The sequence below is a fragment of the Lemur catta genome, chromosome 1, assembly GCF_020740605.2.
Source record: "Lemur catta isolate mLemCat1 chromosome 1, mLemCat1.pri, whole genome shotgun sequence".
Lineage (NCBI taxonomy): Eukaryota > Metazoa > Chordata > Mammalia > Primates > Lemuridae > Lemur > Lemur catta.
This window is the reverse complement of record NC_059128.1, coordinates 208,113,339-208,137,770: the sequence shown is the minus strand read 5'-3', so window position 1 is coordinate 208,137,770 and position 24,432 is coordinate 208,113,339. Positions and strand designations below refer to the sequence as shown.

General features: G+C 34.2%; 1 protein-coding gene across 5 annotated transcripts in view; it reads right to left on the bottom strand.

The window, feature by feature from the left end:
• ATP11B (ATPase phospholipid transporting 11B (putative)) overlaps positions 1-24,432 on the bottom strand; it is a 110,826-nt gene that overhangs the window by 39,178 nt on the left and 47,216 nt on the right. For all 5 annotated transcript variants that reach the window (XM_045539755.1, XM_045539754.1, XM_045539756.1 and 2 more), the window contains 11 exons: positions 21,903-22,053; positions 20,584-20,781; positions 16,022-16,261; positions 15,298-15,473; positions 14,749-14,817; positions 13,094-13,167; positions 12,916-13,019; positions 10,032-10,213; positions 8,113-8,316; positions 2,819-2,972; positions 1,492-1,594 (listed from right to left, as the gene is read on the bottom strand). In XM_045539755.1, coding sequence (XP_045395711.1) covers positions 1,492-1,594; positions 2,819-2,972; positions 8,113-8,316; positions 10,032-10,213; positions 12,916-13,019; positions 13,094-13,167; positions 14,749-14,817; positions 15,298-15,473; positions 16,022-16,261; positions 20,584-20,781; positions 21,903-22,053 — 1,655 coding nt within the window. The remainder of the gene's footprint in view (positions 1-1,491; positions 1,595-2,818; positions 2,973-8,112; positions 8,317-10,031; positions 10,214-12,915; positions 13,020-13,093; positions 13,168-14,748; positions 14,818-15,297; positions 15,474-16,021; positions 16,262-20,583; positions 20,782-21,902; positions 22,054-24,432) is intronic.

Genomic DNA, 24,432 nt, shown 5'->3' with positions numbered 1-24,432 from the left:
ATGTGCTTTTGTTACCTAACAGATGATGGACATTGTTTATAATATATATAATTTATCAACATGTTCAATTATTTTCTTAGAAGAAATTCCTGGATCCATAATTGCAAAGCCAATAGGCATACATTTAAAAATTTTGTTATGCATAATAATGCAGGGTGTACCAATTTACTCTCTCACTAACATTGTATAAGAGCATTGTTAATCTATACCTCTGCAAATTACAGATTTATCAATCTTTGTAGTTTCTGCCAATCTGAAAACAACTTTAAGTTGTATTTCACTGGTTGTTAGAGACTGAACATTTTTTCATACATTTAGTATTCATTTTAAATTTCTCCTTTTATGACAACTGATGGCTCACATCCTTGTGCATATTTCTACTTTAGTGTTTTTCTTATTCTTATTAATTTGTTAAGACTTCATATATTAGGAATATTATGACTCTGTCATCTATTTTACAAATATTCTTTACTAGTTTATCTTTCATCTTTAAAATTTGTTTTGGGAGAGTTTTACCAGTGTATGATCTTTTCCCTATAGTTAACTATAGTTCCTTCCTTTGGTATTGTGCTTAAAAGACCCTTCCACATCTCAAATAATAAGATTATTCATTAAAATTTCTTCTATTACTTTCTATGGTCTTTAAAAATTATTTACATCCTAATCCATCTGGAATTTGTTTTACTATAAGTAATGGAAAGGGATCCAACTTCTTTTTTCCAAATATTAATAACTAACCAATTTTATCAATATTTTTTACTGAATAGTTTGTATTTATGTGAAACACCTCTTTGTTATATACTAAACCTTCCAGATTCTTGAATCCATTCCAGTCACTGACCTGATAACTACCCATGCAGTACACTATAGAGACTGTTCCAGAACAGAGAATAGCCTAAATCTCTTTTAACTCTCAAGTTTTATTCTTCAATTAAAAAAACCCATGCCCATACTTTTTCTCTTTTGCTAGGTATTTGTAAAATAAAATTATAGAGGAAGACAGGTCAGAATATTGTTAAACTAGAAAAGAATTAATAAATTAAATATAATTAAATAATAATAGTAGTCTGAATCCAATACAAGTTTTAAGTAAAAAGAAAAATTAGAATAAAGTTATTAAAATCAGAAAACTATTTGAAATATTATATTTTATTACAGTTTGGTGCAATTTCTTGTCTCTAAATTATCTTTAAAATGTGTGAAAATACTTTAAAAGGTAAAAAATGACATGTAAAAATAAAGTTACTTTTAAATTTTAGAGCTAAAATATACTATATAATATACCATAAAATATAATAAAAATAAAAAATACTATAAAATATAGTATACTTAATCACAATAGGTTTCTGATGGGGATACACTGTGATACATTACCATGTTGCATTTAGTTTTCATTCACATATTTGATGTTATACCTTAATCTACAAAAGGAAAATTCAAAACCACCAAATAATTATACTAACTTTAAAAGTTTAGGAAAAAATCAATTACCTATGCCAACATGTGCTTCCTGTATCATGCTTACATCATTAGCACCATCACCAACAGCCAATGTTATAGGTTTCTCAGGTGAGATTTTTATCAGTCTTATTACCTGAAAGACATACAATGAATTAGTTCTTTATGATAAAATTTTAACTTTCTTATATTTACATAAAGTCATTTATCTGAGATGACTCTGTAGTAAGAACAGTAGAGTAATGAAAAAAAGATTGAATTTTGTATTAGACAATATGCACCGGTGTTCATTTTTTTGAGGGGTATCTCCATTAAGATTTTAGGAATGTCTTTCAGAAATGTCATAACAGAGAATTATCTTTGGATTTTGTGATGAGAAGCAAGAGTCTTTAAATATAGCTTAAATATTTAAAAACCTTAATAACTTAATTATGTAAAAAAGTAACTGCACTTAATTGAACTGTTAGGCAAAGTTTTTTCTTTCTCAAAAAATCATTTTTTTCACTTAAGAGGAAAGAAAATTGTTTTCTCCTGTGATAAAATTTAAAAAATTTTAAATAAGCAATCAAGATTAAATTCAATGAAATCAAAAGAAAGGTTTCTTTGGAATTCTTGAATGTTCTTTTATAAAGAACCCAGGCATTAGCTCTGTTTGGCAGTTTTAGTCTCCAAAGACTGCAGTACATTAGTTATTATATAGGTATTATAGCAAAATTCCATGTAGTCAAAAAAATTGGAAGTCTAATTTATTAGACCTATATATGAAACAATCAATATACAGAGACGCATTGCAAAGGGTATTTGTCAAAAATACAATCTAAGACCTCAAATTCCCAATTTGGAATTATAAAAATGTTTGTATAGGTTTTCAATTGAATCATAGGTAGCTGAAATGTAAATATTTCCTGTATATACAATAGCTTCACATTACAAGTTAAGTAGCTTTTCAACTTTTTACTAAAGCTCTATTTGTCACTTTATAGCCACTTTAACAAAGAATTACCACTTCATAAGCATGCAAGAATAAGCAGAGATCAACAGAACCATCTGAAAGTATAGATGAATTGAAGTTTCCTAGGCTCTTTCACTAGCTAAGTAACTAACTTGTGTAACATTAAGTTATCACAGTTTAAATTTGTATTTCAACAAGAACACAAATCTGCTACCCATCACAGACTTTCTATGTCATTATAAATAGTTGAAACTTTAATGTTCACTGTGAGAATTTCAAAAGTCTAATGTATGGTTAAAATGCATAATATGAGAAGTGACTGACTCCTAGTAAAATGGAACTGTGTAACCTTAAAGAACATTTTTAGATCTAAATATCTTTATCAGGCTTTTTATAACATATACATACTTTTGCTTTCTGCAATGGTGCCATACGACAGCATAATACAGCTGAACAATTTCTACAAACTTCCATAAATAGTTTTTCATGCTCCCTGAGTGCAAGAGATAGGCTGGTCCCATCCACTACCAGCCCATGCTGAATCACATGATCCTCTGTAATTCTAAAAGAGAAAATAGTTATACCCTCTGTAAGATACTTTGAAGCCATATTATTTATACCAATATTGAACAAAAGATTCTTACAGAAAGATGGATTGTTCATCCACAGACTTTACTGTTACACGATGGATAAGTTAGGAAAAAACTCAATTGTATTACCCGAAGGTTACGATTAAGCAGAACTGAGAGTCACTGATACAGACTGAACAAATGATATTCAATTTTACAATGATCTGATACATAGATATAATAACTATATTTTCTAAAATGTGAATTATAATACATAATCTGAGGATATTCTCCCAAACTGTGAGCATGAAAAGTCTTACAAAAACTGCAACATTATTAAACATTTAGCAAATTCTACTAATCTAAAAAATTAAATGAAATCAAGAATGTTCAGGAAAATCCATGAACTAGATTTACCACATGTGTAAATAGGAAGGAAAAAGATGAAGGAAGCAGTACTGTCTTTTGATATTAACCTCTATGATGGATTGTAACACCAGATATTACTATTACGGAACACGGATAACATCTTACTTGTGGGCATATGCAAAGTGCAGTGTGACTACTGGCAGCTGGGCAAACTATTTGTTGCCAGGAAGAGACAAGGAGCTTGCACTAGTATATAAATCAAGTATATCGTCAAACACACTATTTTATTCAACTGTTTTTTCCCTCAACCCCCCACTGGTAATAAGACTTTCTCAATGAAGAAAGTAGTACACAGATTTATATTTTGGGGCAAGCTCCTTTATGTTATTGAAAATCAGCACTCAGAGTAGCACGGTGCTATATACACCACAGGAAAGTACTACAGGTTCACAGTGTAGCACACTGCTACTGAGAAATATCCCTCCATTTTCAAATAAGAAGTGAGAAGACTATTAAATGAGCAACAAGCTATAAAAGCTAAACATACATTGATTTTAGTCTTATAATAGAAAAAATTTTTCACAAGTTAAAATGATGTCTTTCATAGTATGCCTAATCACTATTGTGTGGCACTGTAACTAATAAGTGGCAAGCAATTCACTTTACATCATAAAATTTAAAAAAATTTATTTTTCTGTCCTTTATTAAACCTCCAGTATCTGAAACCAATACCCACATTGACTGTTTTTCTTCCCCATTGCCCAACTTTAGCAACCTATGGTACCTTTGATGTCTTCAGGCTGTCCTAAGCATTGCCTGGGCAACGTGCCTCAGAAGCGATAGCAGCCAAAAGTGGGACAGGTCAGTTTTCTTAGGGAATCTTCCTAAGGCACATTAAATTAGGTTTTCCTCTGGACAGGCTTCATAAATCATCATATTATGATCTCACAATCCATGAGATTATATATCTATTAAGACAGGATCTCATTCTGTTGCCCAGGCTGGAGGACAGCGACATGATGATAGCTTACTGCAACCTCCAACTCCTGGGCTGAGGCAATCTTCCTGCCTCAGCCTCCTGGGTAGCTGGGACTACAGGCATGTGCCACATGTCTGCCTAATTTTTTTATTTTTGTAGAGATGGAGTCTCACTGTATTGCCCAGGCTGTTTTCAAACTCCTGGGCTCAAGTGATCCTCCCACCTCAGCCTCTCGAAGTGCAAGGATTATAGGTGTGAGCCACTATACCAGCCTGTGGAATATTTAAGAAGTATGGAAAAGCACCTACATATCTTGCATACAGTAGGTAGCATCTGCTCAACTCTGTAGCCTCCTGTCTCATAATCTCCTCCCATAGTCTCTCTGACCTGTCCCATTCTCTGGCCACACTTTACTGTCAATTCCTCGATTAAGCCTCTCTCCCAGCTCTGGGAATTTGCACACATTGTTCCCATTTCTTCTTGGTGTCACTCTCTGTCCAGTTAACGTTTCTTCTCTCAGGAGGCAACACAGTCACTTGTCTTCCAGAGCTCTCTCCTTAATATACCTGGTCTGGGCTAAGCTTCTCTCTTCTATACTACAGCTTCTGTTCTTGCCTCAGTTACCATCCAGTTGTGACAGGTCTATGACAAAATATTTACTTCCCTGTTTTTCCTACACACTATAAGCATTTGGGGCATAAACAACACACCTTATATGACTTTGTGTTCCAAATGCCTAGATAGGAGATGATATATGTTTGTGAAGGAATGGCTATATAAACTAAAGCTTTCAGAGATACAAAATTCTTTGCTCTACACAAGATTTTTATCAAGATTTTTAGAATAGCACTTGCCAGTTTGTAAATCAAAATCCTATTGACTTACACAGTTATTTTAGATTTTTTCCATCAAAAAGATATATCCCTAAAATATAATATAAATTTCACATAGCAAGTGCTACGGTTTGAATGTGCCGTCCCCTCCAAAATTCATGCTGAAACAACCTCCACTGTGGTGTGGTATTAAAAGGTGGGGGGCCTTTTGGGAAGTGATTAGGTCATAATATGAGATCTGCCTTCATGAATGGATTAACACCCTCAATAAAAGGCTTCAGAGAGCGTTCGCCCCTCTTGACCTTAGTCCCTTACCCCTAGTAGGACATAGCAACCCTCCTCTTAGGAGGATGCAGCAACAAGGCATCGTCTCAGAAGCAGGGAGCAGCCCCCACTATACAACCTTCTGGGGCCTTGATCTTGGCCTTTCCAGCCTCTAGAACTGTGAGTAATAAATTTCTGTTCTTTTTTTTTTTTGAGACAGAGTCTCGCTTTGTTGCCCAGGCTAGAATGAGTGCCGTGGTGTCAGCCTAGCTCACAGCAACCTCAGACTCCTGGGCTTAAGCGATCCTACTGCCTCAGCCTCCCGAGTGGCTGAGACTACAGGAATGCGCCACCATGCCCGGCTAATTTTTTCTATATAGATTTTTAGTTGGCCACATAATTTCTTTCTATTTTTAATAGAGACGGGGTCTCGCTCTTGCTCAGGCTGGTCTCGAACTCATGACCTTGAGCAATCCACCCGCCTCGGCCTCCCAGAGTGCTAGGATTACAGGCGTGAGCCACCGCGCCCGGCCGTTCTGTTCTTTATAAATTACCCAGTCTCAGGTATTTTGTTATAGCAGCACAAATGGACTAAGACAGCAAGTCTAAAATTCACTTTAAGGGTATAGTCTTCAATTTATAATACAGCTTTTGTACAGAAAGTGACGAACAATACTAATGATCATAACATATTCATTGAAACCACATATATAGAAGACTTAAAGAAAATATGCTAAAATATAAATAATTATCTTTAGATGATTGTATTATGTCATTAACCACTATATTGTTATAATTTTCGGTATTTTTCAAGTAGACATTATTTTTATAATCAGAAAAAATATATAAAGGCATATATAAGGTAAATGGTTCTAAGCAGTTAATTTCTAAGTTTAGGAAGTTTTCCTTGACATTATGTTATTTAAATGTTTAAGCATCCACAATGGTGTTGGCACTGCTCCCAAGCTATAATTATTAATACCTAGGTCACCTGATCACTTTTTTTGCATTCAAGCAAACACCCTTCTGACAGTTGTACTGTCTTTTTAAAACATCTCTTAAATAAGCTTTTCTTAGATGAAATCCAGAGGTTAGTAACACATCAATGCCTGCACAGCAAATATAAATAAAGCCTTAAATGTATATTAACAACCATGGTGTTATCTTTTTGTGTTTGTTTTTCTGGGCTAGTATCACAAGACTGCAAATGACAGGAACCTGTAGGAGACCTAATATGCCTATATGCAAGCGGCCCTCATTCTCACAATGAAGCCCTTCTTAATTTATTGTGAAAAATTAGACTGTGTTAAATGGAGGCACCATTTGCCTCCATATGGGGCACAAATTTGATCTGCCTATCAAAAACAATTTACAAAAAAGAATTTAGAGTATGAATTCTTATGAAATAATCTTTGAACAGTAAAATGCAGATTAATATCACAGTTTGGTCATGCAAACTAGCTCAGAGGTTGGCAAATACTTTTTGTAAACGGCCAGAGAGTAAACATTTCAATTTTAAACTTTGTGGGCCAAGAGACAAAATTGAGGATGTTATACAGGTGCTTATATAGTGAGAGAGAAAAGAAATTTCAACAAAATTTTTATTAAGTTAAAAATGTAGTAATAGTTGAGAATTTTTTAATAGAGAGTAATATAATATGAGAAAAATGTGAATATTTTCTTGGGGGGGAGATAATATTTTGTTTAATTGGAGTTCAAAGTTAATATTCCCTGTCATCAAAATTAATTATAAATGTCTATCTGGTAATGCCTATCTGTAATGAGATTTTACATTTCAATACAGTAGAACTATATGTAATGAGATTTATAATTCATCTTTGAAAATGCCTTTTCAAACAGGTAGCACAGCTAAAACATCACTCATAATAAACATAATGCTTTGCCATGTAATTCAATAATAAAACAATCCCCACTTCATTGTGCCTTAAAAGTGAGGATTGCTCGAGGTCAGGAGCACAAGACCAGCCTGTGCAAGTGCAAGACCCCGTCTCTATTAAAAAATAGAAAGAAATTATCTGGACAACTAAAAATATATAGAAAAAATTAGCCAGGCATGGTGGTACATGCCTGTAGTCCCAGCTACTCGGGAGGCTGAGGCAGGAGGATTGCTTAAGCCCAGGAGTTTGAGGTTGCTGTGAGCTAGGCTGACGTCACAGCACTCCAGCTAGGGCAAAAGAGTGAGACTGTCTCCTCCCTCCCCGCCCCCCCAAAAAAGTATGATATTGAAAGTCCATTTATCTTTTCTTGTTTGACATGATAGCCATATACTGACAAAAAAAAGAGTAAGATATCATGAGACAGTACTACGCATGGCCCTTAAAACACTATCAAGTTATAACTGTGTCACCAGTGTATCAAGCAGCAGTGTGAAGTGATGAGAGACTACGTCATAAGGTTTCTGTCGCAACTACTCAATTCTGGTGCTGATATATAAAAGCAGTCGTTGACAATATGTAAACAAATGTGGTTGTGTTCCAACCAAACTTTATAGACACTGAAACTTAAATATCATATAATTTTTACTTCTTGAAATATTCTTCTTTGGATTCCTTTTCATCCACCAAAAAATATAAAAACTACTTTTAGCTTATGGGCTGTAAAAAAACAGGCAGTGGGCCATAGTTTGTTGACCCTATGACTGCATAATACAGATATCTATATCCTTACCTTCTGGAAAGCTGCCTCAGCTGTTCAGCACATTCGTTGTCTGATTTCTGATTTGTAAGTTCAAGGATGTTCATGGTTCTATGAAAGTGTCCACATGATAAACTCACACTAACAGCTGTTTCATGTTTATCTCCAGTAAGTACCCATACTTTAATCCCAGCCATTCTCAATGCTTCAATAGTTTCTCGAACTTTATCTTGTAGTCTGCAAATAAAAGAAACAAATTGGTAGTAGAGAATACTTTTCTGCTGTGCATGGTGGTGTGTGCCTGTAGTCCTAGCTACTTGGAAGGGTGAGATAGGAGGATTGCCTGAGTCTAGCAGATTGATGTTACAGTGAGTTATGATCATACCACTGCACTCCAGCCTGGGCGACAGAGCAAGACCCTGTCTCTCTCATTCATTCATTGATAAATAAATAAATAAAATTTAAAAAAAGAGAATACTTTTCTGACTGTATGTTAAGTATAAACCACATAGCATATATAAGGTAAATTCTAAAATCCTTGACTTAGGAATGTGTATATAGAAATATAACTGAAATTTTCTCCCATTAGGAAATAAACAAAAATAAAGAGATTAGTGATCATCTGGTTAACAAAATCAACCAACTAAAATCTACAGCTTCATATTTTAAGAGTATGTCTTCAAAGTTGATTTTTATAGGACCAAACTATGTGGTCTTCATAAACTCTTACTTTATTAGGAAGTCTTAAATTTCAAATCAGAAGGTGATTTTTCAGCCTGGAGCAGCAGCTCACCCCTATAATCCCAGAACTTTGAGAGGCCAAGGCGGGAGGACTACTTGAGGCCAGAGGTTAGAGATGAGCCTAGGCAACACCGTGAGACTCTTGTCTCTACAAAAAATAAAAAAATTAACTGGGCCTGGTGGTATGTGCCTGTGGTCCCAGCTACTCAGGAGACTGAGGCAGGAGGATTGCTTGAGGCCAGGGGTTCAAGGGTGCAGTGAGCTATGACCGTGCCACTGTATGCCAGCCTGGGTGACAGAGCAAGACTTTGCCTCAGAAAAAGAAAAAGGAATAAGAAGAGTTTTCTCTTTTTGCTTTGTTAAGAAAATCTCTCAAATCACTCATATAATTTAAAAAATCAGATCATGGAAAATAAAGGACTACATAACTTTAGGTGAGCCTCAGAAATCTCATGAGGACAACTGAAAAGTAAATGAAAGCCTAAATTAAACAAACATGCATACACCCTTACCTCTATGGTGTAGAGGTACTGGGGAGCAAACATGAAGAATAAAAGGACTTCAAGGAATTCACAGGCTAACAGAGGAAAAAGTTTTTAAACATATGATTATACTATAGCGCCACAAGAACTACAATAGAACTACCTACAATGAGACTTCACAAAGAGAATTTTTAATCCTGTTAGGTGTCAGGAAAAGTCTTACTGGAGTGGGGCTAATATTTGAGCTATACTTGATGAACAGGTATTCACAGATTGATATGGAAGGGAAGAATCATCCAGGCAGAAGCCACAGCCTTCCCAAGGAACAAGGGCACAAAATAGAATAGTTTTAACTACAGTTGGTGTGCAAAGGAAAACTACAGTTTAGTATTATTGAAACATAAAGTAGAAGGGGACAGTGGTGGGAGGTTAGGCTGGAGAATTAAGCAGGTGTTTAAAGTCTTTGCATGGCTACTGAGGAGTATTCTAAAAATTCAAACTTATAGGGAAAACTACAGATAGCTGTCTTTTTTCTATCTATTTATCTAGCTAGAACAAAATTTATATAGGCTGACTGGGAAAAATTAAGGTTTTAATTCTCTATTTCTATTTTAAACATATTAAGTTATAGGATGTTAATAAATAGAATTTATGTCATATATTAGAAACAGTTGGTTAGAAAAATTCTTGAGAGAGAAAAATGATACCGCTTACTTATCTGATGCTTACCTGTCTTCCACTGCTGTAGCTCCAAGTAATATCAGGTCTTTCTCTATGAACTGGAAGGTGTCTGCCAATTTCTCTTCCCGTTGCTGCAAGGCAGTCCTGGCTTCAAATAGGCGTCTATCTATTGCCTCATATTCTTTAGATGTAAACTGTCTATAGGCTATACACAGAGTTCTTAGCCCTTTCTAAGACAGAAAAAAAAAAAAAAGAAAGAAAAAAAGAAAAAAATTGAACACAAATGACTAATGGAAAATCAAGAACTCATTGAAATAAACTTGAGGACCCATTACCAAAAATTACAAATCATTTAAAAAGTACTATCATCTAGTGATAGGAAATAAATGAAATGTCACAAAGCCCTAGTGATCTGAGTTAGAGGACACATTATCATAGCTTTTTCAATTTCTGATGAGTTCTTATAAATAATTAAGGTCACTAAATTATAGCATATTAGAGCCTAGAAAGGATCATAAAGACTATCTTATTTGTGGTTTTAAAACTGTGTTACATGGAAAGCCAGAAAGTCCTATAAGGGTACCTTTAGGATTGTTAAGAGAGAGACTATTCTCTATTCTCCAGGTTCTGTTCTCCTGTTTTAATTTGCAAATCCACCTTTACCTATTTTGTAAGGTTTTTTTTTTTTTAAGCAAAGGAAAACATAATTTCCTGAGAATTCATTGTATGACAAAATCTGCCATTCAAATAAAGACGTCTACAAAATGAGCATTATCAAACAAACAATACTTTCTAGATTTAACAAAGGAATGATTTTAAATATCATTATATCTTCAATAGCGAATTGTAATCAGAATTGATTATCTGATTCCACTGGGCTCAAAGTTTTCTTATGGCATTAATTTCTGAAAGTTTATATCTAAATTCTAAGATTTATAAAAGTTCCTTTTCTTGCTATACATTTTCCTCAGAAAAACTTATAATAAATGCTCTAATAACAGAACTTGGAAAGGGTAGATTTTAAAATACTATATGATACCACTTGGCCTATTTCTATTTTTTTTTTGAGACAGAGTCTCACTCTGTTGCCCGGGCTAGAGTGCCGTGGCGTCAGCCTAGCTCACAGCAACCTCAAACTCCTGGGCTTAAGCAATCCTCCTGCCTCAGCCTCCCGAGTAGCTGGGACTACAGGCATGCGCCACCATGTCCGGCCCATATTTCTAAATACTGGCATTCCTTGGTTTATAAAGGACTCATACCTATAAATTTTTCTCTTAAATAACAGCTAAGGGACCATAAATTACTTATATATGAATGAATTAATTCATCCTACAACAAATAATTATTGAGCACCAGCTATGTGCCAGCATTATTCTGGATGTTCAAATAGTGGTAAGGTAGAATAATGTCTTTGTTTTTATGGATGTTACAGTGTGGTAGAGGAACTAGATCATAAACAATTAGGAAACACATAATGGGAAAAATGAAATCATAAACTAGTAAAGGAGACAGGTGAGCAGAGATGAGTATGGAACATACATTTATAGAAATGTAAAAAGGAGAGATTATGAAGTCCTAAGACTGAGAAAGAGCTGTTTAATAATTCTGCCACCACATGAATTGTGGTTCTTTATTTTTGTAAGGTTCTCCTATATTTTTTCATATTTTCAATAGGAGATATAATTCACATATCCTACCATTCACCCCTTTAGAGACTACAAATCAGTGGTTTTTGGTGTATTCACAGAACTGTGCAATCATTATCACTATATAATTCTAGAATATTTAATTATCCCCAAAAGGAATTCCATAACCATTAGCAAACAGCCCCTTTCCCCACTTCCTCCAGCCGCTGGCAACCACTAATCTGCTTTCTCTATGAATCTGCCTATTCTGGATATTTCATATAAATGTAATATGTGGCCCTTTGTGACTGGCTTCTTTCACTCAGCATAATCTTTTCAAGATTTATCCATGTTGTAGCATTTATCAGTACTTTATTACTTTTTTTTTTTTTTTTTTGAGACAGAGTCTCACTCTGTTGCCCGAGCTAGAGTGTCATGGTGTCAGCCTAGCTCACAGCAACCTCAAACTCCTGGGCTTAAGCAATCCTACTGCCTCAGCCTCCCGAGTAGCTAGGATTACAGGCATGTGCCACCATGCCCAGCTAATTTTTTCTATATATGTTTTTAGCTGTCCATATAATTTCTTTCTATTTTTAGTAGAGACAGTGTCTCGCTCTTGCTCAGGGTGGTCTCGAACCCTGACCTCAAGTGATCCACTTGCCTCGGCCTCCCAGAGTGCTAAGATTACAGGCGTGAGGCACCGTGCCCGGCCAGTACTTTTAATAGCCAAATAATATCCCATTATATGGATAAACCATATTTTGTCTATCCATTCATCAGTTGCCATTAGAGTTTTCCCATTTTCTGGCTATTAGAAATAATGGTGCTTATGAACATTCATGTATAAGTTTTTGTGTGGACATAGGTGTTCAATTCTCTTCGTGTATACCTAGGAGTGGAATTGCTGGATCATACAGTAACTCTATGTTTACCTTTTCAGGAACTGCCAAACTGTTTTTCAAAGTGGCTGTGCCATTTATAATCCCACCAGAAAGGTGTGTATGAGGGTTCCAGTTTTTCCATATCATTGGAATTCCCCTATATTTTTTTTAATAAACACCCTTTTTTAGTAGTGTAGTTTGAGTGGTACTTGCAACCAGAAGTGCCGTGACTATAATAGGTTTGAAGAGAAGACTTATACTTTAGGAAGTTAAAAGTCAGTTTTACAGAAAGAATGTAGAGCCAACAAATAATGTAACAGAACTGCAGAATTTCCATAATCTTTGGTAAATTATTAAAAAATAAATTGCCAAATCTTTGATAAATATATTTTTATAGTTTTTTAAATCATAGACATTTGCACTCACCAAAGCAAATTCATCTACATGAATTCTGGTTTTTTCTATTTCTCCACCTATACATTTAGGAAGAATTGATGATTCAGCTCCTTTAGCAAATAAAAACTTCTCACCTAAAAAGAAAAAATGAGTTATTAGGCTCTTAATATTAGATAAATAAAAATTCATGAAAGTTTAGATTGGTTACCTGAAGGTGCCTGAACAATTACACTCATTCTCCTACGATCTGAATCAAATTCCAGAATATGAAGCAGTTTGTATCTAAAGAAAATAAGAAAGACAAAAACTTTACTTTTTTGAATATTAAGCAAATATATGGAAAGAATCCCTATAAAAGATAAAATGGCTAACTTAGAACAAGAAATTAATCTCGACTACATTTTCATGAAGATGGGTTGTGAATTATTAATAACAAAACAGGATAGAGATAGAAAGAATTGACATTAATTGAATACTTACCAAATGCTATGTGCTTTACATACCTTATGTCATTTAATACTCAGGAGAATTCAAGTAAGTAGGTCTTAACTCATTTTTATAGATGAGGACTATTAAACTCAGAAAGATTAAGTAATTTGCCTAAAGTCAAGTAAGTTTGTAAATGGTAGAGCAAGGACTAGAATCCAGATCTTCTTCCCAGCTTTATGTTTTTCTGACTAAAAAGGGTGATTGATTTTCAACCCTTTTTTTTGGTCCTAATAAACCTGACAAATATAACATATTCACATTAGTATCCGAGGGTCATTACAGTAGTGATTCTGAACCTGGGGGTGTGTGTATGCAGGAGAGGGGAGTGAGAAAAGCCTTTCTGGGGAGCTGTGAAAGAATTTGTGTGGACAGGCAAGGTGTGGCTTAAAAAGTCTTCCAGATGAATCTTACACAATGATGTACACATGAAATGCTTTGCACATCTCAAAGGAAAATAATGAGTTGAATGATGGTTTATAAGTAAAATGAGCTACCACAGGCTCCCACATAAAAGTAGTCAAAGAATGGACCCTATTTAGTATGGCAAAGCACAGCTTGGAAAAGCACAGTTTGGGCTGAGATATAATCAGAATTGATAATAACTGAATGGTTTAAGCATAATAATGTAGACAAATTCATTTATCAAATAATGGAAATATATTAAAAATAGCTGTTCCTTAATGTTTAAAAAATAAAATCATAGGAAATACAAGGAAAGTTTTTTTTATTCAGTGAGTAGAAACCTATGAAACCCATTACCCTAGGAATGTCTAAAAATAAACATATAAGTAAATTCAAGAACCAGTAGGCTAAAATACAAATAAAAGATTCAGAGCAGAATCTGGTATAACTATGATAAGATAAAATGTAATGTTAGGATCATTCTAGAACAGAGATCAGTAAATTTTTTCTGTGAAGAGCCGGATATTAGTATTTCAGGCTTTGCAGGCCATATATGGTCTCTGTTGCATATTCTTTCATTTTTTAAAAAAATAATCCTTTAAAAATACAATATGGTTAGGCACAGTGACTCACACCTGTAATCCCAGCATGTTGGGAGGCAGAGGCAGGAAGACCGCTTGAGCCAAGGACTTTGAGACCAGCGTGGGCAACATAGTGAGACCCCATCTTTACAAAAAATTTAAAAATTAGCCAGGTGTAGTGGTGCACACCTGTAGTCCTAGCTACAGGAGGCTGAGGAAAGAGGATCACTTGAGCCAGGAGTTGGAGGTTGTAGTGAGCTATAATCAATGTCACTGCAATTCAGCTTGGGTGACAGAGCTTGGCTCATGAACCATAGTTTACTGACCCCTATTCTATACTATACACTTATTGTGGTATAGAGAACTTTACAATATATGAAAAAAAAATTACCGTTCCAGTTTTCCAAGTGTTTTAATTTCCATAGTTTCTTCAGAATTGCCAATAAATACAATGCCAATCCTAGGGATTAAAAGGACAAAGAAAGGTAAGACTTAAGAAATGATATTTCCTGCTTCACAATGTCATTATAGTTTAGCTTGAGAAAAAAATTTAAAATAAAAGTTAAAAATGCATTTAAAGTATTGACTTTGAATAATAATCATTACTTTTAGGAACTTGAAAGATCAGAATAGGTTCAGTATAATATAAACACAAGTATTTCTCACAAATTATATTACACAGATTTCATAGTAATCAGATTTGTAAAGAGATCTTAAAAAATATGACTCAATGCAAGTTTCGTAACAAAATTAATGATATACTTCAAATTTTCATTTAAAATTTAATTTAAAATGTACTTCTATTTTTATGTGTTTATATGAATTTTGACAACTTAAGATAATGAAGTTACATTTGAAAATTTTAAATGATGATTCTCTAATATTCTAACATTCATTTAAAAGGCATTTTTCTGAAGATTTGGAAATTAGGTTAAATTACCTTGCAGCAGCTTCTACTAGAGCTTTTTCATCTGGTGAAGATGCATAGTACTCCAACTGGGAGGGTGCCAGGTTGGATTGCCAGGGACCATCACCAATGCATTCACTCTGAACATTGCTAATCTGTACAGTGTGACAGAGACTGACTGCTTTAAAGAAGAGATCATGTTCTTTAACCTGTAGGAACATAATTAATATTCATGATAAAAATATCATTTTGAAATCTCACTTAGGAAATCAGTTAAGAGTGCTACAATCTTGATTCCCTGAATAATAGCTGGTTGTTTCTGAGTTCAAAAAGTAAAATGTCACATTTGCTTAGGACCATTCAACATATGAGCATCTTTTAGGAGGCATAACCAAATTGCAAATAAAGGGGAATATGCTTTTGTGAAAGTAGTGAGGTCTCAAAAAATATTAAGTATTTTTAAGCTCTATTTTTCAATAAAGTCTTCTTCACTTCAAGGCAGTAAGGGCTTTTCTTAAGTCAGTTCCATATAAATGCTCAGAGAGCGAAGGCAGACACTCATTAAATAACAAGTTAAATTGGGCTGTAACGATAAATTCTTAGGATTATATTTTATAGCCTTGAATCAAAGATATACATTTGAAATACATATTCCTTGCTCTGTTCCCACTTAAACTTTTTTTTCATACAACCCATCAACTATGGAAGAGAATTATTTCATATGAAACCCTTATTTATTAATTTAAAAATTGCTTACTAGTTCAGTTTCATTTTCAGGGCTGGTTCTAAAAGAGGAACTTGTAAGATGGGATAAGTTGTTAAGATGGGATAAACCACTAAGATAAGTTAAGTCTCCTTCTGAAGAGTCTGGTGTTGGTCCTTCAGGTACAAGTCTACCGTTGATTTCTTGGTATTTCATGCCATTAATTGAGCATTCCCGAAACTGCATCTCATTTTCTGTGAGTGTACCAGTTTTATCTGTAAACACATACTCCACCTAGAGAGAGAGAAAACAAAAGAAAATAAACTTTTGTGTTCATTCATGGTCCTATGTTAACCAAAACAAAAAAAAAAAGAAAAAAGAAACCCTTGTCCTCTGTCACCTAATGTCAAGTGTACCTATTAACATTGATATACCAATGCTGACATTCTTGTACTCCAACCACAATTAGATAATAAAGATGAATAATACATGTTCATCTGTAGAGGTGACTGAGAGTGTGGTATTAGTACTTTTTATCAATCTCTTGGCTAAGGTGTTTTTAAGTGGTAGTACTCAAGGATTATCTTTGAAACAAAGGGATGAAAGAAGGGATGCATAACCTAGAATGTCAAAGGGTATCTGGGCCAGGAGAAATGAAACAGCTGGGAATAGGAACACAAAATGATAGCAACATGAGAAGTTGTCTAAAATAAACATAGGAAGTTGAAACTGAGGGCAGGAAACAAATTTAGTGAAAAGAATGAATGTTATAAACAAAATACATTTTTAAAAAGTAGATAAAACAAATTATTTTATTACTTTTGGGGACTAATTATAGAAAATTTACTTTAAAAAGTAAGCCCATGAAGAGAAGGATGTAATAGCCAAGTCTTGAGCCAACCAAGATTATAGAGAAGATGTGATTACTGCAATTCTGACTTGAGAAAGAAGTCCTTTAAAAAGGGAGGTAGATATCACAAAGAAACAAACTACAGACCACTATCCCTTATAAATATAGATGCAAACCAAAAACATATAAAAAGGATTATATACCATGAGTATATGGGATTTATTCCAGGAATGCAAGATTAATTCAACATTAAAAAAGTCAATGCAGGCTGGGCGCGGTGGCTCACGCCTGTAATCCTAGCACTCTGGGAGGCTGAGGCGGGTGGATCACTTGAGGTCAGGAGTTCGAGGCCAGCCTGAGCAAGAGCGAGACCCCATCTCTACTAAAAAAATAGAAAGAAATGATTTGGACAGCTAAAAAAAATATATAAAAAAATTAGCTGGACATGGTGGCGCATGCCCATAGTCCCAGCTACTCGGGAGGCTGAGACAGAAGGATTGCTTAAGCTCAGGAGTTTGAGGTTGCTGTGAGCTAGGCTGACGCCACAGCACTCTAGCCAGGGCAACAGAGTGAGACTCTGTCTCAAAAATAAATAAATAAATAAATAAAATAAAATAAATAAAAATCAATGCAATCTATCGTATTAATAAAATGGGACTTTTCCTTTATTTTATTAATAAAGTAATCATCTTGATAAATGCAGAGAAAGCATTTGACAAATTTCCAAAGGCACACTGAAAAAAATTTGTTCAGAGAAGTAAAAATGAGTTATGCTTTTAGGTCTTGAATATGTGACACATAATGAAATATGACATAAATTTATATTTAGCATAAATTTTTAAAGCCTCCTAAATGCTACTAAAAATACATAGATCAACTTCTAGTTAAACATGGCAGGCTGAGCTCATGTAATTATCTCTGCTCCTCTTGAAACTTCATCATAATGAGAATAAAGAAATAAAAAAAGAACAAAAATAATCGTAAAAAAGACAACATGAGAAGGGAGATTTGACACAAGTTTGGAAGATGGAAAAATAAATGAGTGGTAACTGATTCACCAGAGCTTAGAATCTGAAATCTAGCAATGGGGAAGCCCACCACGGGAAACTCTCAGGAAGCAGACACACCAGCTACCCCTTAATGTAGGAGTATAGGATTGGGCTGAAAATAGGAGGTATCAGGAGCAGTTTAAATCTTGAAACCCCTTTGTAACTCACAAAGTTGAGAATGCCCCTCATCCACTGGAGTAACAGCTAGAAAGTTTATTCTCGAGGAAGCTGAACCAGAGAGAATATGGACTGTGCAAACAGCTGAAAACAGAAGTGAGGCAGTACACTAAAAACAGAGATTTCCACTGGCCAGCTCTAGCAATCAAAAGCAGCAGAAATATTACCTACGGTATTTCTCTCTGGGGAAACTGAGGAAAGACCAATAGATAATGATGTTTACGTAATACCCCCCCAAAAAAGCTGAGCCTGTCAGCCCATTACCTTAAGGTGGGGCCCATTGAATCAACAGCGCCTAATAAGCATTTTAGCATCTCACTTTTAAACCTGAAAGGATAGCCAAAGATTGGCATTCATTTAAGGCTTGCTCCTTACATGAAAGACAGAGTCTAAAACCAATTACAATCAGTTCTGCTACAACACTGTCTTGAAAACACAAATTTATTCTAATGTAACTGCTATTAATATATAAAGAAGGGAACAATTTCAGCATAATGCAAACTTTGCATTTCGTTATGCACAATTTTGTCTGCAAGAAATGCTAAGTGAACTGCACATAAGCTATGCAAAAATACATGAAATGCACAAACCTCAAACAGCTCCTAGCTACCTAAGATCATCATGTGTTGTGAGCCATACTCATCCACATCCGGTATTACAATTTTCCTTGTGATTTCGGATAACTTTCCCAACACTTCACAATAACACATACATGGAAACCCTCTGATGCCTACCTTCCACAAGCAAACTTCAGGTCTTTTCAAGATAAGTGCCATATTTATTGTAGTATTTATATATTTCTTAACAATTTAGTAAGTGCTGTTTTTATTAGGTTCATAAGTTTTTAAAGTGTTATTGAAGAAGTTTCTGTGTTGTACCTGTAATCCTATCTCCCATAATTCCTGTGGTTTTCACTAAGCAATTTTGCACAGCACAGTGATTTTTAGGAATGCATATGTGACATTATAGCAGAACTGACTGTTCTGGAACAGGAACTAGGAGCAGACAAAGATAATGCAGGGAACAGAAAAAGACTTTAAATAAATTATCATTAATATCCTTAGAGACATAAAAGAATAGATTATGTTCAAGAAACAGGAATAAGAGGCAATTAAAAAAAAGACTATTCAGAGAATACTGAAATATTAGAAATTAAAAATATTACAGCAGAAATAAAAGAAATTAAAAATTGACAAATTCTCCCAGAAAGTAGAATATAAAAACAAACAAATGAAAACTGAAAGTTGAAGTAAGAGAATTAAAGAATCAATATAAGTAGTCTGACATCTACATAGTAAGTTTCAAAAAGAAAACATAGAAAGACATGCTATCCAAGAAATAATACAAGAAAATTTTGTAGAACTGAAGGACATGTGTTTCCAGACTGAAAGGGCTCAGAATTAAATGCCCAATGAAAAAAGGAAAATTCACACCAAGGTACATAATCATGAAATTTCAGAATGATTGCATAAAGAGGAGCTCCTACAAGCTTCTGAGAAAAAACAACAGAACACACATAAAGAACTGGGAATCAGACTGGTATTGGATTTCTCAACAACATTGAAAGCTAAAAAGCAATAAAGAAATGCCTTCAAAATTTTGAAGAGAAATGATTTCCAATCTGGAATGCAATACCCAGATAAATTATTAATCAAGGACAAGAGACTCAAGGTATTTTTGGATATGCAAAATTGCAAAATACTTTCCTCTCATCCATCCTTTTTTAGGAAGTTATTAGAAGATATGGTACACTAAAATGAGAAAATAAGCCACAGGTAGAAAGACTTGGGATGCAGGAAACAGGAGATCTAAAACAGGAGAGGAAAAGGAATTCCCAGGGTGATGATAAATAGAAGTCCACATTGACATCTGACAACAGGCCCAGAGAGAGTAAGTCTAATTGGAGCAGAAAGATAAAAGGTTCCAAAAAAGCTGGCACCAAAAAATAAATGGCAGCGGGAGGGGAAGAAAAAAGGAAATCTTAGATTACCTGATGTGTTTGAGTATGTAGAGATGTTGCGTACATTTGTCAGGGACTTGTTTGTGGTATGTGGAAATTAAGCAAATAAAAAAACAGCAATTAACTCTAGGGAAAATAAAATATATAAGGAAATGTAATTATAGTATTACATGGCACACATATAGAACTGGGAATTAGTGGACAATATTTAAAAAGTCATAGTAATGTCAATACATAAATATTTATTAAATCCCAAATTGTGATATAACAGTATTAGGGGGCTATGAAGAAGCAAAAAGTGGGCATGTGTTGTCTGCGTATGTGGGTAGGAGGAGCAGTGTAAGAGTCATATGTTTATATTTCCTAGTGGATAATGTCTAAATTGAAGAATCAAGAAAGAATACCATGCAGAAATATAGTTGTAAATAACAGAAGAAACAAGATTTGAGAATCAAAAACAAGAATTAGGAGTGGAGCAAAGTAGGGTTGTTTTTTGTATAAGCTCTATAATATTCTCCGTTCTGTATTGTTTTGAAAAAAATAACAAATTAGAAAAACAAAATATTAGGATCATTTTCACCTGTCCAAGCTCTTCATTCAGATCGGAAGTATTGACTTGAGCTTTCTGATCTGATTCTTCATGATATAAATCAAGATCCCAGCCAATAAAGAATGATCCAAGAAATTTCTGCATTTCAACTGTCACATATAATGAAATTGGAATGATGAAATTGTAGAGTACTAAAAAAGCAAGGAAGTCTGAAATAAACCTCAGAATCTAGAAAAAAAGAAATAATTGTTTGATAAAAGAAAATACAGTATCACTGAAAAAAATTATCAGAAAGTTTCATGCCTAAATAGACCATCAACTATATTCTGAGGTAGGACGAATTCATGAATTGAAATTCATTCACTGAATCATCTTTTTAACACTACATTTCCTCTGGTTATTTTATTGCTCATTAGAATTTTGATCAAAGTAAAAGAAGAAAAGGTTAAATTCAAATTAGTTAATTTGTTACTTTTCAGAAGCTAACAAAAAGCCTGGTGTGACTGTAACTACCTTTAGCAAAATTATAACTATAATCTCTGGAGTGTACTTATCCATTCTACTTCTACCCTTCAAAATCACAAATAACTAAAAATTGAGTGCAATAAAAAATAATCAAATAATTGCTAGGCTGTAATTGCTAGAAATTAAAACTTTTTAAGTACAGAATATATAGAAATAGCCTACTTCAATGGCTTAGCAGTACCACATTTCAACATGCATTCTGTGAAAGGTAAAGTACTTAATTGTGAATAATATTAAAAATATGACCCTGTGATTATCTGCTTTGTGGTTTCTTGAGATGAAAATTTGTCTTCCATTATGTATATTTTAATTAAAAGTGAAATTTGGAGAACAATTATTTACCAAAATTGTAGGTTAAGTTCTCTTGGTAGTCCATGTTTAATCCGTTTAAAACTCTACATGACATAATTTGTGTATTACTTCCTATCATCAAGACTGACAATAAGACTCCTTGAAATAGACAAAATTATAAATAAGTTAACTTACTCTTTAATTCATTTATGATAAGATATAGTAAATGGAATAGAAAACTGAATTTGTAGTATTGACATGGAATGCAATTATAGACAGATTCAATATTTTGTGACCTCTTTGAACTATTCAAGTCATGCCACAGGGAATACAACTGCTTATGCCCTAAACTGCAAAAAATATACCAGTACAAACATACGAGTTTCTATTTGCAATATCATTTTGTCATCATTCAATACTAATGGTTTTAGGAGATCACAGTGGTCCTTCCTATCAGAAGTCACTACCAAAGCCTCAACTATGCTGAAGAATAAAGTTTCCTTTACAACAGAGTCAAGAACACCATAAAATACCTTACTACTATTTCTTTGATGTTCTGTTTTTTGGTTATACCAAGGTTCATCCCATTTTTCTTCGGCTTGCCATGTATATTTCAAGATAGTACTGATGATGGCTTCAGAAATCAGAATTATTAGATAAATTATCAAAAATGTATTCATTGACCTGCAGCAAGAAAAAGAGAACATAAAACATGTCAATTATGTGTTACTATATTTGTTTGCTTGGAAATTAATACTTATATTAAGAAGATATTAAAATATAGAAGGAATTACTGCTGTAGCAATTACCGTGTCCTTTAAAATAGGACACAGTTTTTCAAGAATTTACCATTCAATAAAATTTATTTACTAGCAATAAAATATCCAATATACAGAGATTATAAGCCTATTTACTATAGCTATGTTACTGTTCAAAATGCTTATAGTAAATGACAGTTTTGGCCAGTTATTTTTACCTTAAGTAATTATTCTACTATTTTTGACATTTTCAGGACCCATCCAATTATAAGCATACTAACTGACATTCATACACCATTAAAATGTCATAAAACTTTTGTCACATCCACTATCTTTTACTTGATCTTTATAAAAACCTTGTGGAGAAGAGATATTACATCTTTTTCACTGAAGACCAAAGCCAAAAAAATCATTGTATAAATTTCCCAAAATCACATGACAGGAATTATCTTCAGAATCCCTCTTCACTAGGCAAGTTTTTTTTTTTTACCACCCCGGTTGCCTACTAGGCAAGTTTAATGTCACATGTCTTTGATTTCAAGTTTAAAAACATAAATTATTAATAGAATTAAAGAAATGTTTTATCATTAAAAAATTCAAATCTATATAAAACAAACAGAATAGTATAAGGAATCCCCATGCATCCAGCAAGTATTAAGGAAAAATGCAGGTCACGGGCTTTGTAAAACCTCATAAAAGATAGAAAAATGCCTGAATTCTGATTTTTCTCCTTAGCCTTATCTTAACTATGCAATAAGTTGATATTCCTCTATCTTCCAACATAAAAAAACTCCATACTGTCATGAGTAGGTGGACAGTTTTTGTTTGGTTACTGTGTGTTAGGCACAGTGTTCCGCACTTCACATATAGTACAGCTCACATTTTTACAGATGAAGACACTTGGATCAAGGGAAGGAAACAACTAGTCCAAGGAAACACAGCCAGTAAGTAAGGGATATGAAGTTTAAATCTACATCTGACTCCACATTCTGACCTTTTTTCATGCCTCCTTGTAATAACATAACTGTAATGCTTCGTTTATTTCCATCTTTCTGTCTTTGCTCATTACTTCCCTCATCAGACACACTCTCCTTTTTTCCCTATTTTAGCCTATTTTTTGCAGTTTAACTCAAAAAAACCATCTCCTTCCTAGAGTTTGTCCTAATTACTTTGGTTTATATTCAACTTTCCCTAATTTAATTTTCAAACTAGTATCACATTATCTAATTTTTCATTGTGTATTAGTTTTAATTTCCTACTTGACAGAAAAGAAGGAATTATATTTCAGAAAACCTACCACAACAGATCACACAAAAATATTCATATTTCTACATTGAGTTTTCTCATGAAGAATTCAGTAAACAGTTTGAAAGTCTCTTATAGTTCACAGATAATACTTCAGCATTGAGATGATAAGAATAATAATACCGTGGCATATGTTTTATGTTTATTAATGTATCACCTCTCACTGATGTCCCCTCCTGAATTTCAACTTAATATTATAGGTCATTAAATATGGAATGTCTGCTTTCGAATCAAAAGTGTAGTTTATTATATCTCAAAGAAGCAGTACAATTAATCAAAGCATGTACCTAAACTATCAACCCAGTTTTGCCCTCTTAACGGTAACTTGCTTATTCCAACAGTGAAGAAGCCTGGAGAGTGAGTGGCGATGAAATCGTGAAAGGCATTTTCCACAGCTTGCTGAAAACTGAATATTTTTCCTTGCAAGAAGTGGTCCAAAGGCCAGGCATGGTGGCTCACGCCTGTAATCTTAGCACTCTGGGAGGCCGAGGCAGGTGGATAGCTCAAGGTCAGGAGTTCAAGACCAGCCTGAGCAAGACTGTGAGACCCCCGTCTCTACTAAAAATAGAAAGAAATGATCTGGCCAACTAAAAATATATATAGAAAAAATTAGCCGGGCATGGTGGCGCATGCCTGTAGTACCAGCTACTTAGGAGGCTGAGACAGTAGGATCACTTAAGCCCAGGAGTTTGAGGTTGCTGTGAGCTAGGCTGACGCCACGGCACTCACTCCAACCCGGGCAACAGAGCGAGACTCTGTCTCAAAAAAAAAGAAAAAAGAAGTGGTCCAAAGCCTGGAAGAAGGGGTAGTCAGCTGGTGCAAGGTTTGGGGAATATGGTAGATGACAGAGAGTGTCCACGTGCAGCTTCTGTAGTTTGAGCAGCATTGTTTTTTGCAACATGTGGTCATGCAAGAGGACTGGTCTGTCTCTATTGACCAATCCTGGATGCTTAATCACAAGCATCCTCGTCATTTCATGCAATCAGACATCCACTGTAAT